Source organism: Mustela nivalis, assembly GCF_964662115.1.
Source record: "Mustela nivalis genome assembly, chromosome: 17".
In the NCBI taxonomy this organism is placed as follows: domain Eukaryota; kingdom Metazoa; phylum Chordata; class Mammalia; order Carnivora; family Mustelidae; genus Mustela; species Mustela nivalis.
This window is the reverse complement of record NC_139036.1, coordinates 56,862,005-56,876,468: the sequence shown is the minus strand read 5'-3', so window position 1 is coordinate 56,876,468 and position 14,464 is coordinate 56,862,005. Positions and strand designations below refer to the sequence as shown.

At 58.6% G+C, this 14,464-nt stretch overlaps 1 protein-coding gene across 17 annotated transcripts in view; it reads right to left on the bottom strand.

Moving 5' to 3' along the window:
- The window catches only part of LLGL2 (LLGL scribble cell polarity complex component 2), a 34,297-nt gene extending 19,894 nt beyond the window's left edge, over positions 1-14,403 (bottom strand). For 10 of the 17 annotated variants that reach the window (XR_014304439.1, XR_014304440.1, XR_014304441.1 and 7 more), the window contains exons 1-2: positions 14,197-14,324; positions 2,181-2,275 (exon numbers count right to left, since the gene is read on the bottom strand). Coding sequence is in view for 11 of the 17 variants with exons in the window: in XM_082705191.1 (XP_082561317.1) it covers positions 2,181-2,255 (75 nt within the window). In the remaining 6 variants the exon portion in view is untranslated. Of the gene's footprint in view, positions 1-2,180; positions 2,276-2,480; positions 2,566-10,118; positions 11,241-14,196 lie in introns of those variants that run through there. The other 7 variants (XR_014304444.1, XM_082705188.1, XM_082705196.1 and 4 more) reach the window with 5 other exon arrangements.
- Positions 14,404-14,464: the final 61 nt, after the last annotated feature.

The window sequence follows — 14,464 nt, the reverse complement described above, 5'->3', positions numbered from 1 at the left end:
AAGCATCTGCCTTCAGGCTCAGGTCATGATCCCAGGGTTCTGGGATTGAGTTCCAGGCTCCCCGCTCAGTGGCGAGCCTGCTTCTCCCTCTCACACTCCCCCTGCTTGTGTTCCCTCTCTCACTGTCTCTCTCTCAAACAAATAAATAAATAAATAAAATCTTTTTAAAAAGACCAATTTAAAGGAAAAAAAGAAAGAAGCTTATCTCCCAAACTGTGAATGGGATCGCGCACTCCCCTGCTCAAAACGCACCACAGCGATGGGTGGTCAGTGAGGCCCCAGACGTCCAGGTTCCAGGCTCCCTCAACCTGACACCAGGAAGCGGAGGGAGGGGGGCCCGCGGAGGAGGAGGGGCTGGCCTGGGTGGGATCACCCAGGTTTCTAAATATTCCAGGATCTGGTCTCATCCCTCATCCCAACCCTTCAGGCTCCACGTTCACTTGGTGTCCAGATGAGACCAAACCTACCCACCTCCCTTCCCTCCCTTTGGCTCCCAGGAAGTGGCCTTTCAGACCATCGGCCCCCTCCCACCTTCTGCACTATAAAAGTCCTGGAGGGCAAAGATCTTATCTGAGATCCCACAGCCCCCGCCCCAGCTGGTCTTCCAGGAGCTGCACAGGAATGGAAGGAGGAAGGAATTCCAGGAGCCTCCCCTCCCCCTCCCCCCAGCCAGGCCTGGCGGTGGGGCAGCCAAGTTTGGGGGCCGCCCGTTGTGGGGGCATGGGGGGTGAGCGGAGTCCTCTGTCCCAGCCCCACCCCAGCCCCACCCCGCTGCACAGTTGGAACTTGGGGCGGGGGTTCCTCCCTCTGCTGAGCCTGTCTATCCGGTTTCTACTGGAATTGGCCACCTTTTGGGGGTGTGAGATCTCTCGGTGTCCGCAGAGGCAATGAAGGCACACAGGGGTCGCCCCTGCCCCCAGGAGGGTGCTGAGGTTCTCAGACCAGCACCCACAGTCCCCGAGATCTCCCATTCCTAACAGCTGCACCCCATTTCCCAAGGTCCCAAAATCCTGCCCACAGCTTCCTTCTGCCAGTGGGAGGAGGTGCTCACTCAGGGACGCCCCCCACCCCAACTGGCCAGTGGCCTCAGTGAAGCTCCAGGGCCACACCTGCCACCATCAAACCAGAGGAAAACAGCAGGGTGCCTCCACGCCCCTCAGACAAGCCCCTGGGTGTCTCTCCCTGAGAGGCCGCCCCCATTCCCCCCCAGCCCCCGCCCCCAGAAGGGCAGCTAGTGCTCCTGGACCGCACGGTAACTCTGTACAATCCCTGTAACACGTCGACACCATGGAGGCCAGGCACCAGGTCACCCGGCGTCTGAGTGGCCAAGCTGGAGGGGAAGCCTTGTCCCTCAGCATGTCCTGGGGGGGGGGCGGGTGTCCCTGGGCATCCTGGCACTCTGCTTCCCGCAGGCCACCTTCCGGGGCGGAGGGAAGCTTGGACATGCGGGCCGGGCCTAGATCAAAGCGGACCTAAGCAAGGCTAATTACCCCGAAACGGGCAGATTGCTAGGTGGCTGCGGAGCTAATAAAGCACGGAGCGCCCCTGTTTATAGGCCAGCTCCGCCTGCTCGCGCCCCGGCCGCCAGGAGGAAGTCTTGTGGAGCTTTGGGGCCCTCCCTGCGATCTCGGGTGGCAGGGTGCTCTGGCTTCGGGGGGCCTTAGGAGCAGGTCTGGGGTTGGGGGAGCCAAAGGCTAGCCTTGGCACACAGTCTCGGGCACCTCTCCCCACTCACCCAGGCGTAGAGCCTGCCACAAGAGTGCCCCAGGAATCACTGTGGCCTGCCGGCAGGGAGAGCGGTGTTTTCCTGTGGGGGCGATGTGAGGAGAAAGGGGACAGCCATGGGCTGTGGCCACTGCCTCAGAGACCGGGCATCACGGGAACACTGCTACACCTGGCGGGGTTCAGCCTCCTTCACAGCCCCATGAGGACGTAGGATGTTTGAGCCTTATTTTACAGATGGGGAAACTGAGGCTGGAAGAGACAGAGTGATCTGCAGAGGTCACACAGCCAGTGAGACTTGGGACACGGAGTCCCGACGCCTGGGGATCCCACTGCCCATTTCCAGGGTCGGGTGCCGTGAGCCGGCAGCGCCCGGGGAGCACCCCGTGCAGGTGAAGGCCGCCTGAGTGCCCCAGCCCCAGCCCGTGGAGGGTGGCCAATGCGGTGCTTCCCCTTACCTTGTTAAACTGGAAAAGGTCCCGCTTGAGCCTCTCCCGTGCAGGGTCATGTCCTGACCTCAGGAACCGCCTCATGGTGCTCAGCGCAAAGCCCCCTAGAGAAAGAGAAGCGGCTGCTGACCACCAGCGAGAGGCGGCCACGCAGCTCTGGCCCCAGCACCCACGCTGGCTCCGAGGCACCAAGGGCTTGGCCCAGCCCAGCGGCTCTCCCCAAGCCCGGCAGCGGCTTCTCTGTGCGCCCTCTCGTGCGCCCTCGCTCCACCTGCAAAGGACAGTCCAGAACCCCAGAGACGTCTACACCTGGAGGTCCAAGGCTGACCCAAGCTCTAACACTTGTTCTGGGCCACTGCAGCCTTATAAAGCCAGTGGGAGAAGCTGGAGGAGGAAGCCATTTCGCCCGGCTTTATAGGAACAGAGGCCCTGAGGTTAATAAGCTTAATTGTTAACCTGTTTTCTGAAAAACCATAAAACCCCAGCTAAACAGAAAGGGAAACTTCACCAGCCTCTCTCTCCAGAGCCCAACTGGGAGGCAGAAATGCAAAGGCTGTCTACCTGGTCTCCCAGACCAGAACCACACCGGTGGGGGGCTGGGGGTTGGCAGAGGTCTCTGGGGTCGGCACCCCCAGGCACACTCTTCCTGCTGACTGCGAGGAAGGCTCTCTCAGCACAGTTGTCGGAGCCTGAGCAGGTGAGGAGCAGAGCGCAGGGTCGGAGGGCACCGGCCCAGGCCAGCCCACGCCGGGGACCCGCGGTGGAACTGGGTCCACCCCACGCGGCTACTGGGCTTTCCGGAGCTGCAGCTCTAGCCCTGGGCTTCCTGGCCAGCCCCCTGCCCCCATCTCCGGCTAACAGGGTCCCAGCTCCCCTGGGCTCTGCTGGACGCACTGGATAGGGAGACCCCCTCTCCCATGGGCCTAAGTGGAGTCTTATCAGGAAAAGAAATCCGCTCCCAATCAAGAAACCAGCTCAAGGCCCAAAGCCCATCTGCCCAAACCATCTGAATGTAGAATGCTTTCCCAACCCAAGGGGAACTATTTCTGGATCATCCTTGGGGGAAGGGAGAAGGATCATCTTCACTTCAGCTTCCGGCCAGCAGCAGCTCGGCCTCCCACTGACCACGGGACACCAGGGCTTGTCCTCAGAAACACAGGGACCCAGGGTAGCGGGACTCCTTGAAGAGACTAAATGGACCCGGGCACACCCCAGAGGAGCTTACTCGGGGCTAGGGCAGAGTGCCCTGCCAGGGAGGCATCAGGCTGGGGTGCGGGTTTGGGGGAGCACCTGGCCCCTGCCATGGTGGATGCCCCAGGGGAGGTGTCTGAGACCTGAAAGATGCCCTTTATTTCTGGCTTCTTGTGAGGTGACAAAAACTAGCCATCAGGCTAGGGTTCTGCATATGAATGGACCCTGTGTGGTCCAAGACTGGGGCTCCCTCCAAGGGACTAGATGGCAGAGGGGGGCCATCTAGGTGGTGGTGGTGGCCTCTGGCAGAACCACCAAGGGCTGGCCATGACAGAAGGGGTCACCCCACTTGGCAGAGACACACTGGGGGCAATCCAAGCACCACCCCAGCTGGGAGCAGGTGGAGACCAGCCCCCCAGAGTGCCATCACCTTCTGGGGACACTGAAAAGACCCTCACTTGCAGGAGGGGGTGGGGCAGATGCAAGAGATTTGTGCCCTTCCATTCTGGGGGAGCCGGAGCAGCCTGGGGAGCCCCATTTCCCTCTGGATCGGCAGGTAGTCAGGAACCTGCTGGCTGCCCACCTGACCCGGGGTCCCCAAGCAGGTCAGAGAACACAGGGAAGCCTGGGAGGCTCTGGGGACTGGGAGTGACAACAGCCCTAGGCCGGCAGCAGCGACCTGGGGCTCCCAGACAAACAGCTGAGCGGTGGACTCGCATTCCAGCTGTGGGGGAGGGCGGCACAGGCCGAAGCTCATAAATCCGCAGCTCGGCTCCCGCTCCCGGGGGCGCCCACTCTCCCTTCCTGGGCCGAGGTCACTGGGTCAGAAGTCAGAGGAAGCTGGGAATGCTGACTTGGAGGAGAGGGGCCTGCCGACTCCAGGGACAGGGTGATCTCAAGAACCCACACGGGCTTGCGGGTGACACGGCACAGCCCCAGGGAGGAGGTGCGGGCGTGGAGACTGGCTGGAGACGGTAGGCACCCCACCCACCCAAATGCCCCTCAGAGCGTTGGCTGCATACCAGGCACTACCCCAGACCCGGACGTCATACTTTTACTACTTTTTTTTTTTTTTTTAAAGATTTTATTTATCAGACAGAGATCACAAGTAGGCAGAGAGGCAGGCAGAGAGGGAGAAGCAGGCTCCCCGCTGAGCAGAGAGCCTGGGGCTGGATCCCAGGACGCTGAGACCCTGACCGGAGCCAAAGGCAGAGGCCCCAACCCACTGAACCACCCAGGCACCGCTACTTTTACCACTTTTTAAACATTTTGCCTGAGTAATCCTGCTCACTGTTTAAAAAAAGAAAGGGGAGAAAAAAAAAAGAAAGAAAACAATCCCAAGGAGAAAATCCTCCCTAAATCTCATGACTCAGGGGTAGGCACAGTGGGATGTCCGGACACCCCCTGCCCCCTCCTGCCTTCGCACTTCTGTACAGGGGACACCTAAACCCGGTCCCGGATGTTTGTTCGCCCTCCACCAGCCTCCCTGGACGTCCAGTGGAAGATCTCCACTTGGCAGACCAGGAAATGAAGACCACAGAGGCTGGGTAACTCTTCCAAGGTCACCGAGGAGAAACGGGCAGAACTTGGATTTGGCCCCAGGTCTGCTGAACTCCGAATGTAAGGACCCGGGGAGGCAGGGCAGGGTGGCGAGGACAGGCCAGAGGGTGCCTAATCACAGCCCTGCAAGAGAAAGGCCAGGGCGCATGCAGGCCTTCAGCTCAGAGCCAACCAAGCGGTTCCGGGCCTGGGGCCTGGTCACTGCTGGTGACGTGCTGCTGAGGTGCCACCTACTCCACAGAGGGCTGGGACCACAAGGGCACGGGAATGGGGGTGGGTGAGGGAACCAAGACCAAGACAGACAGCCACGGCACCTCTTCCTCACTCTCGCCAACCCCTCACTGTTGCTCCCAACACAGAAATAACTGCCCAGGTCCAGGCGTCAAAAGTGCCAACCCCTCTTGAAGGGGAGCAGGTCTGGGACTCACCAGACTCCCTCCAGGCAAACCCTCAGCTCCACAGACCCCAGCTAAGTGGGTTCTCCAGAGAGAAGCTCCAGAAACCCGGACCCGGAGCTCCCCGGGGTGGAACAGATCCTACCCCCTCTCCTGGGGGTGGGAAATGGGGTGTGGAGGGTTGTAAGGGAAAGAGCCGGGGCTTGGGAACAACCGCTGGGCTCAACCACCACAGCTCAGCTCCGCCCAGCCGGGTGGCCTCCCAAGGCAGCTGCTCGAGGCCCAGCGAGCTCGTCTGTACAGGGGGACGCACGGGTCTGCTGGCAAGAGTGGGAGCCATGCCAGGTGCCTGGCACGGAGCAGGCACGGTCCTAGGACTGGGACACAACAGCGGAAAAAGATAGGCGAGGGAAGGGCCTTTTTTTCACCAAGCTGACATCTCGCAGGGCGTGCGTGTGATGACTCACAAGTACAGAAATCAGTCAGCAGAACGGGCTCGGAGAGAGCAGGCCCAGCAAGGAAACGGAGGAAGGGGCCAATCCAGAGTGACCAGGGTGTGGCTGGAAGGATTCAGGGAACATTCCTGGGTCTGGGTCTATGGGTCTGCTGTTCCTTTGCTGGAATGCTTTTCCTCCAGATACCCACTGGCTTGCTCGCTCTCACCTCTACTCAAATGTCCCTTCTTCCTAGTGCCCGGCTTTGCTTCGGTCCTTAGCACTGGTCACGGGGCCAGCAGTCTCCTTACTAATCTTGTTTATTACCCGGGCACCCCGCCCCAAGGACAGGCCTTCCCGTTCTTACTCAGGAGTTTTGCCCCCGTTTCACTGAGGCATCCCTGCTGAATGAATGAACAGAGCCAGAAGCGAAGCCTCCACCCAGACCTGAACGATAGGAAGTGGTCGGCCGCGGAAGACTGGGGGCAGGGCAGGTCAGGGGAAATGGAACAAACTTGCCTCTTCCAGGAGGATGACAACAAGCCCAGGGGCTAGTGCAGGAGACAGGAGAGATGCAGTGGGTCAGTAAGGGGGGCCCCAGGGGCCACAGCAGATGGCCTCAGGCCCAGTTCACTGGGGGCCCACTGACAGTGCTGGGCGGGGCCTGCCTCGGTCTGCTGTCCCCTCTCCTACTCCATTGCCCCCTCTGCTCAGGGCCGCCCATCCGCTCAACCCCCACCCCGGGCCCCTTCTGCTAGTCTCTGAGCTTTCATCTGAAATAAGCCTTCTGACCCTCATTCAACCCACCAGAAATCATCTTCTAAAGAGCATTCTCTTTCTTCACCTGTCCTGATCACTTTCCCCCTCCTCCCTCCGTGCTCGACCACACCTTATGCTAAAATGGTCCCTAAAACCACCACGGACAAGGGCACCCATCTAGCTCCTCGAATGTTCTCCCCAGCCTTGCTGTGCTGGTCATTAAGGTATCAGGGAAAATCAGAAGCAACCCAAGTGGCCCGCAACAGGAGCTGGTGAAGCACACGCAGGGTCATGACTGAAGGCAGACAGTCATTAAAAGGGCAGAAGACGATGGACGTAGAACCCTACATAGAACCCTGAAGTCAGGTAGACTCCATGAAAAATATTTAAGTAAGCAGACACCACACTGGCAGGGTTATGGGATTAGTAGAGATTTTTTTCTTCTTTTGGTTTATCTGCCTCCCAGGCAGGGGAGATAAGAGGATCACATGGGAGAAGGGGTGAAGGCCCAGGCGGTGGCCAGGGGTGAGGGTGGCCCTACGCTCAGAGGCAGTCCTGTTGGAGGATGGCTCCTGCTCTCTGGGGGGCTGGGCTGCCCTCCAGCCATGGTAACCTGAACTGGGGAGAAGCCTGCCCCCTGGACACCAGATGGGTGCAGAGGCAGGGAAGGGACAGGTGGGTGGGACCAGCTGCCTGACCTTGGGCTTCAGGGTCCCCGCACCTGGGGTAAGGGACACTACTACTGTATAGGCTGTGCCCAACCGGAATGCCAAGAAGTGTCTGAGGCAATGTTACTGGAAACGCTGACCAGAGCGTGACCTCTGAGAGGCAGCTTCTTTTCTTTCTTTCTTTTTTTTTTTTTAAAGATTTTATTTACTTATTTGACAGACAGAGATCACAAGTAGGCAGAGAGTCAGGCAGAGAGAGAGGAAGGGAAGTAGGCTCCCCGCTGAGCAAAGAGCCCCATGCGGGGCTTGATCCCAGGACCCTGGGATCATGACCTGAGCTGAAGGCAGAGGCTTTAACCCACTGAGCCACCCAGGAGCCCCTGAGAGGTAGCTTCTTAAGAAGAAACAACTTCTCCATCCCCTGGGCTCCCGAAGACCACCCAACGAGTCTCGGTTCCTGCCTGTCCCACCCTCTGTCCTGGACAGGACCAAACTCTGAGCAGCCCTCCACACTCTGCCCTCTGTTCCCTTGGGTATGGGCACTCAGGGTCTAGGGCTGGTCCATGTGAGGCTTGTCGGCCAATGGCGTGTGCGCCTGTGTGTGTCCTGACGCTTATCAATTTTCTACACAGGTCTGTGCCTCGTGTGGGGAACTAGCCTGTGTGTTCCCTGTGGGAGGCTGACCCGGTGATTCCCTGCCCTTCTCGCTGCTCGGATCACCCAACACGGCCACCAGCCATGAATCCTGCCAGAGTCTCAGACGGGTGTCCCCACCCCGACACCTGCCCTGGAAAAGACGAGCGAGCTGTCTACTTGATGAATTCCCACCCTGGACCCCACCGTGGAGATGTGCCTAGACCCTGCTCTCCAACACCCCTCCCCCACCCCACCCCACATCTTGGGAGCTCAGTAAAGAGACCAGCAGAGGCAGTGACAAAACCAGTGTTGGCGCAGGCCGGTCCCGACCCCCTTCTCTAAGCAGCAGATCTGATGGTGCCGTGGGGAGGAAAAAGGCGGGTCCCAGCCCAGGCGGCTCACCCCACATGGGTACCGTTTGCCTATGAGACGGAGATGTGGCCAAGCTGAGCCCAACTGTCCTGAAGGCGTGTGACGGGCCAGCCCTGAGACGGCTGCTCGATAACTGAGTCAGCTCCATTCACCTGCCGGGAGAGCCTACGCTGAGTGGCGGGCTCTGGCGTTGTGGCACAAGGGAAAGAAGGTGCCCCTCGCCACACGCGGCACCTGGCTGTGGTCCTGATCTCCAGGAGCACAAACAGTGTGAAATGGGACCCCAAGCTCTCGTCCCCTGTCCCCTTCGTCTGGGCTCCCCACAGCCGCTGCAGAGGCTGCCCTCCTCTCCCGACACCCTGTGTGAGGCCTGTGTGTGGCTGGGTCCTTGCGTCTGAGAGGTGTGAGTACACCCCTGAGCCTGCCACCGAGGGGAGCGGTGGGGCAGGGCTCTGACGGGTGAAGGCGGCTGCGGACCCCTCCTGCATCTTGTTCGTGCTGACTCACAATGCCCAAGGTTGCTTTGCAAGCGCCCATGCCACCCCGGGAAACCCAACCTCCCAGGGGCACCAGACAGGGCCCTGGCCAACAGCGTGGCGACCAACCGGCTGAAAGCACGCGGGACTAGGTAGGAGATGGGACTTTGAGAGAGCATCCAGCGAGAAGGCAGGAACCAGAAGGTTGTCACTGCCATTAGATAATAAAAAGGATTGAGACTTGGGGCACCAGGTGGCTCAGTCAGTTAAGGGTCTGCCTTCGGCTCAGGTCATGATCTCGGAGTTCTGGAATCAAGCCCTGCATCGGGCTCCCTGCTCCGCAGCGAGTCTGCTTCTCCCTCTGCCTCTGCCCAGGCACCCCCCCCGCCATTACCACTCACGCTCTCCCTCTCAAATAAATAAATAAAATCTTTAAAAACAAAACAAAAAGGACTGAGACCAAACTATGGCCAGATGCCACTTGAAGTACTTTATCCTCAGCATCTCATGTAATTTTACTAATTATGAAATGACAGATTTGGAGAGCTATTAAGCCCAAGCAGCGAGTAAGTCCGAGCCCTGGTCTGAACTCCAGCCTGATGGGAAGACCCTGTGTCTCCCCAGTTCAGGCCTCTCTCTCAGGACAAAGGGGCTGGTCAGCAGCAGTCCAGATGGGACAACCTGGGTCAACAGCCACAGCCTGACTTCACCCTCCCTGGCGGAGCCCAGATCAGTGTCGTGTCCCGCCCTAAGGAGCCACAAGCCAGTCCCACAACCTGGGAGGGCCCTCCGCCACACCCAAGGCTCCTGCTGCAGGGGTTCCTCCCAAGGCCCCTGAGGATGGAGGGGAGGCAGGGAGTACAAATGCGTGCGTTCCCTGAACACATCCCCATTCTGGGGGCCTCAGTCCCTTATATGCAACCCAACGACAGACTCTCTCCAGGGAAGCCACAGATTGGATAATGGCCGAGCCTAAAGAGCAAAGCCATTCCACAGAGGAGGTGGCCAGCTTGCCTGGGGGGGGGGGGGGTAGGCTGCCCGGCCCGTCCTATCAGGCCCTATTCTACAGCCTCCTACTTGCCTCAAAACTTGAACAGTTAACCCAAGGAGCTTCCAAAGGATGTCAGGTCCAGGGGAAAGGGACCATGCCTGTCTGGTCCATGGTTGTACCCCAGTGCTTAGTGCCCTGACACTCAAGAGACGCGCGTGTTCTTTGAAGAACTCCCTCACTTCCTGCAAGTCTGTGTTCAGATGTGGCCCTTCTTGCTGAGGCCACCCTCATCGCCTTCTCAGGCTGCAACCCGCCTCCCACCCCAAGCCCCTACTTTGTTCTTACACTTGTAGAACTTGAATCACCTTTTCACACTTCTATTACTTATGCTCGCTTCCTGTTACTCACGCTCCCCACTCTAGAACAGGAGTCCTGGTGCGGCAGGAGGAACCAGCGGGTACTCACCGCATGACTGAGGGAACAGCCAGGACTAACCAGAGATCAACGAGGCAAAGGTCTTCTGCAGTTGGGAACCGCTGACCCCAAAGAGCACTGGGCTGGGGCTCCTTGGGGAACTTCCCCACCTTGTTCTCAAGTCTCAGGTCAAGCCCAGGGTCAGGTAGACATCATGCCTGGCATCCTGCTGGGGCTACCTTTGTGGGCCCCGCCTCAGACTAAGGCTCCAGGACACCCAGCTCGGCAGCAAGGAGGATCCAAGAATAATATTAGTTACTAGACTCAGGTAGTCCTGTGCCCAGATGTCCCTCTCCACAAACGCTGGGAACACTGAGTCAGGTGTCTTGAGAAAAGGCTCTAGTCTCTGCTGAATTCCTTCAGGGTAGAGTCAGGTACCTAAAGCTGTCCCCACGCCCAGAGGAGCCTCTCCTTACTTAAGAATTCACTGTGGTTCCTGGGAAGGGGAAGGAGCAGGGTGACTCTCCAAAGTACCTGTTTCCTCCGAGAAGCAGGGTGGGGAGGGGAGGTCACCTCCAAGGGAACTGGGCACAGCCCCATGGTGCCAGGGCACAGGGAGAGGAGGGTGTCCTGGGGAACCCCGCGAGCCAAGGCTAAAGAGCAAGCAGGACTGACGGCCCCACTGGGGGACGCCCCCTCCTGCCCCATACCCTGCTTCTCCCTGAAAACTGCTCCTGGGTAGGGGAAAACAAAGTTGCCGAACAGACTTGGCATGCCTCGACCCAGGAGGAGCCCTGATAGTGGTATCGCCTGAGTGAGATAAGAAAGCTTCTCTGAGCTGAGTACTCAGAATAAGTCCAGACGGCCGCGCTGCTCACAGGAGCCAGCCCAGCAGCAGGGACCATGGGCCTCTTGGGCCTCCACTCAGGTGTCTCAACAGCTGCCCCTGGCACTTCTAGAAGGACCAGGAAAGTTGAGGAATCCTTCAGGAAACTCCGTGCTCCTGGAGACTCTTGACCGGGATGCTCAATGTCTCCACTGGGTAGCCAAGGAGTCCCAGACCGATGGCAGAGGCTCCACGATTTCCAGTTCCATGGACCACTTTCTCTATGGGGTGCAGGGTGCACGGGCGCCTGGGGCCAGGAACTCCTGGCAGGGGAGGATGCCTCTTCCCTAAATGAGGTCGAAAGAAAGCACTATGGAATCCCCAGAAAGGCTCCCTAATGGCAACAGAGCAGCACAAGAATGTGATCCCTCCACCCCCAACAGGGTACAGAATGCAGGCAGCCAAGCCCTCTGCTTAGCAAAAGCTGAGTAGATTAGATTATATACCCCCTTCCTCCCAGGAAAGGCCCCCAGCTAGGGTCTGGCCACCAGGTCTCACTCCTGGCTCTACCAAGGAGCAGGGCAGGTACCAAGGGACACTTGGTAGAGGCCACTGTCCTATACCTCTGCTTCCCTAGTTTCAAGGAAAAATATTTGCATTTTAAAAGGTCTGACATCCAGAGGCTTTCAAAAATGAGGGCCTCTTGGGTGACTTCTGGACAAAGAAGCCAAATCCCCCTGCAACCCAGCAGGCATGTCCAAAAGGCTTAGGTGTCTGCCCAAAGCTCCCCAAGTGAGGCTTTTTATGCTTTACGGAGCACGTTAAGCAGCTCATCCACCCCTGATGGCTGCTCTATGCCAGACCACACGTGTTCCTGACATTTTTTCCCCCATTCTCCTGTCAACAAGGCTCCCTGAGGCTTGGCATGCTAGTTAGGTGACTGAGCCAAGATCATGTAGCAAGAAGAAATCAGCAAGGCATGATTCAGAGCTAAACCTGTTACCTGGAAGGACACTAAAAAACTTAACACCACGTTTGAAGAAAAAGACGGAGAGGCAAGGAGTTTTGCCTCTTCATACTTTCTAAAACCTTTCACGTTTCCCGCTATGGGCTCCTGTTGCCTTTTTAATTTTTTACACTAATGGGGTCAGCTGGAATTATGGGCCTTTCCCTTCTTTCAATGCAACTGTATTAAAAAATAGCTAAATGCTCAATTATTAAGTTATTAAAATGATATTATTCTGCCACCAAAGGGGCACTCTGCTGACTCAAAGAAGAGTAGGGATGCAGACTGACCTCAGATGCTGGAAACACCGTCCAGTGCCCTCCCTCACCCCCCACCCCCCGGCCAAGAGATTGGCCTTGTCTAACTTTGGAGTAGTAGTCAGAGCCTCCAGAGCTGACTTTGCCTCTTGACTGCCACAGGTGAACACTGTGGGCAGATCACTTAAGAAAAACAAATCTAGGGGCACCTGGGTGGCTCAGTGGGTTAAGCCTCTGCCTTTGGCTCAGGTCATGATCTCAGGGTCCTGGGATTGAGCCCCGCATTGGGCTCTCTGCTCAGCAGGGAGCCTGCTCCCCCGCCCCCGCCTGCCTGTCTGCCTACTTGTGATCTCTCTGTCAAATAAATAAATAAAATTTTTAAAAAAAGAAAGAATAAAAGAAAACCAAATCTAGGGGCACCTGGGTGGATCAGTGGGTTAAAGCCTCTGCCTTCAGCTCAGGGTCCTGGGATCAAGCCCCACATCAGGTTCTCTGCTTAGCAGGGAGCTGCTTCCTCCCCTCTCTGCCTGCCTCTCTGCCTACTTGTGATCTCTCTCTCTGTCTAAATAAATAAATAAAATTTTTAAAAAAGAAAAAGAAAACCAAATCTAGGGTGCCTGGCTGGCTCAGTTGGTTGAGCACCAGACTCCTGATTTTGGCTTAGGTCTTGATCTCAGGGTCCTAGGATGGAGCCCCAAGTGGCGGGCTCTGGACTCAGCAAGAAATCTGCTGGAGGCTTTCTCTCCCTCTGCCCCTCCCCCTGCGTAGTGCTGGGGTGCTCTCTCTCTCAAATAAATAAATAAATCTTAAAAAGAAGGAAGGAAAGAAGGAAGGAAGGAAGACAGATCTGAATGCTCTGCCCATAAGGTAAGTAAGGAGGACCATCTCTCCCAGAACCCTTCCCATGCCTCAGCTCTGGAAGACCCAGCCCATCTTCCTCAAAAGCCCTTCTGACCGGGGCTTCCCCTGGGGCTAGGCCACAGCTATTCCTTAGCGCTGCTCTGTTCCTCCCACCTGGGGTTTTCTGTCGCCCTGACACACTCATTTCCTTCCAGCTCCTCTCCCTGCTCACAATCCCTTCAGCAGCCGGACAGGGCTCTATATTGTAAACTCTGCAGAGGATCCCAAGAGCCCAGGTTAAGACGCCTCACATCTGGCACGTTGATCCCCATGGGAAGGGGCACTGAGTCCAAGCCCTGCCCCCTCACTCCAAGCTCACCTGCTCTCAGGTGAGAGGATGAGGGGGCCACACCGCGGTTCTCCTGGGTACGGTCCGTTCTCCCCACAGCTAAAGCTCAGTGTGTCTACAAACTGCCCAGCAGGGGCAAACCAAGAGCAAACTTTGCACGCTTTCTTTGGCAAGACGGTATTTTTCACTCCTCACCAAGTCCTAACGTATCACAGCGCAACTCCACCCCCGTCGTCGTGGAAAACGTACTGATCTCCATACCTTCCCCTAAAGGTGTCCAAGGCAGCCAAAAGCGGAGAGAGGCCCAGACCGAAGTCCCTCCCGCGGGCTTCCTGCGTCCGGGGATTAGGAGGCACAAAGGGCCGGCAGGGAGCGGGCCCAGATGGTAGGGGCAGGGACTAAGCCGGCGAGGTAACGTGCTGCGGCCGCTGGTCGCACAGAGCCGGCTACCTGAGACGCGCGTCGCCAGCCTCCGGGGCCAGGCGCCTTGCACGTGGGGCCCAAGGAGCCGGGATCCCACCCCCGCTCGCGGTGACCTCCGGCACTCAGCCCGGCTGGGCACTTGTTTCCCGGTTTGCCAAAACCAACTCTATTAGGCAAACCCGGAGCTGAAATTCAGTAAAGGCGGGCAGATCCGCCAGAGAGAAGTTCCGAGCCGCACTTCCTACAGGTGTCCTTCGCCCAGACAAACCGACCCACGGCATCCAGGGCGAGGCGCGCGGACCCGCGCACAGCTCTACCCGCCCCGCCCGCGGACGCAGGGGTCTCGGCCTTCCCCCGCCTTCCCGCCCCGAGTGGAGGGCGCCCCGAGGGGGCGGACCCGGCTGGGTGTTTCCGCGCCCGCGCCTCACCTGGAACCCCGGGCCGGCCCCCGCCCGAGGCCTCGGCGTCCCACCGCACCGGCCGCCGGCTCCGCTCACTCCGCCGCCGGCCCACGGGCTGCTGGGCGGCCGTCTCCTTCCTGCTCACCTCCGGCGCGGCGAGCAGGGGGCGGAGCCGCCGCTATTTACATAAAGGGCGAGCCGGCTGGCCTCGCAGGGCCGCCAGCCCCGGGCCCCAGCGGCCCCGCCCCCGGGCCTGGCTCCGCCCCTCCACGGCTCCGGACCGACGGGGCGGGAG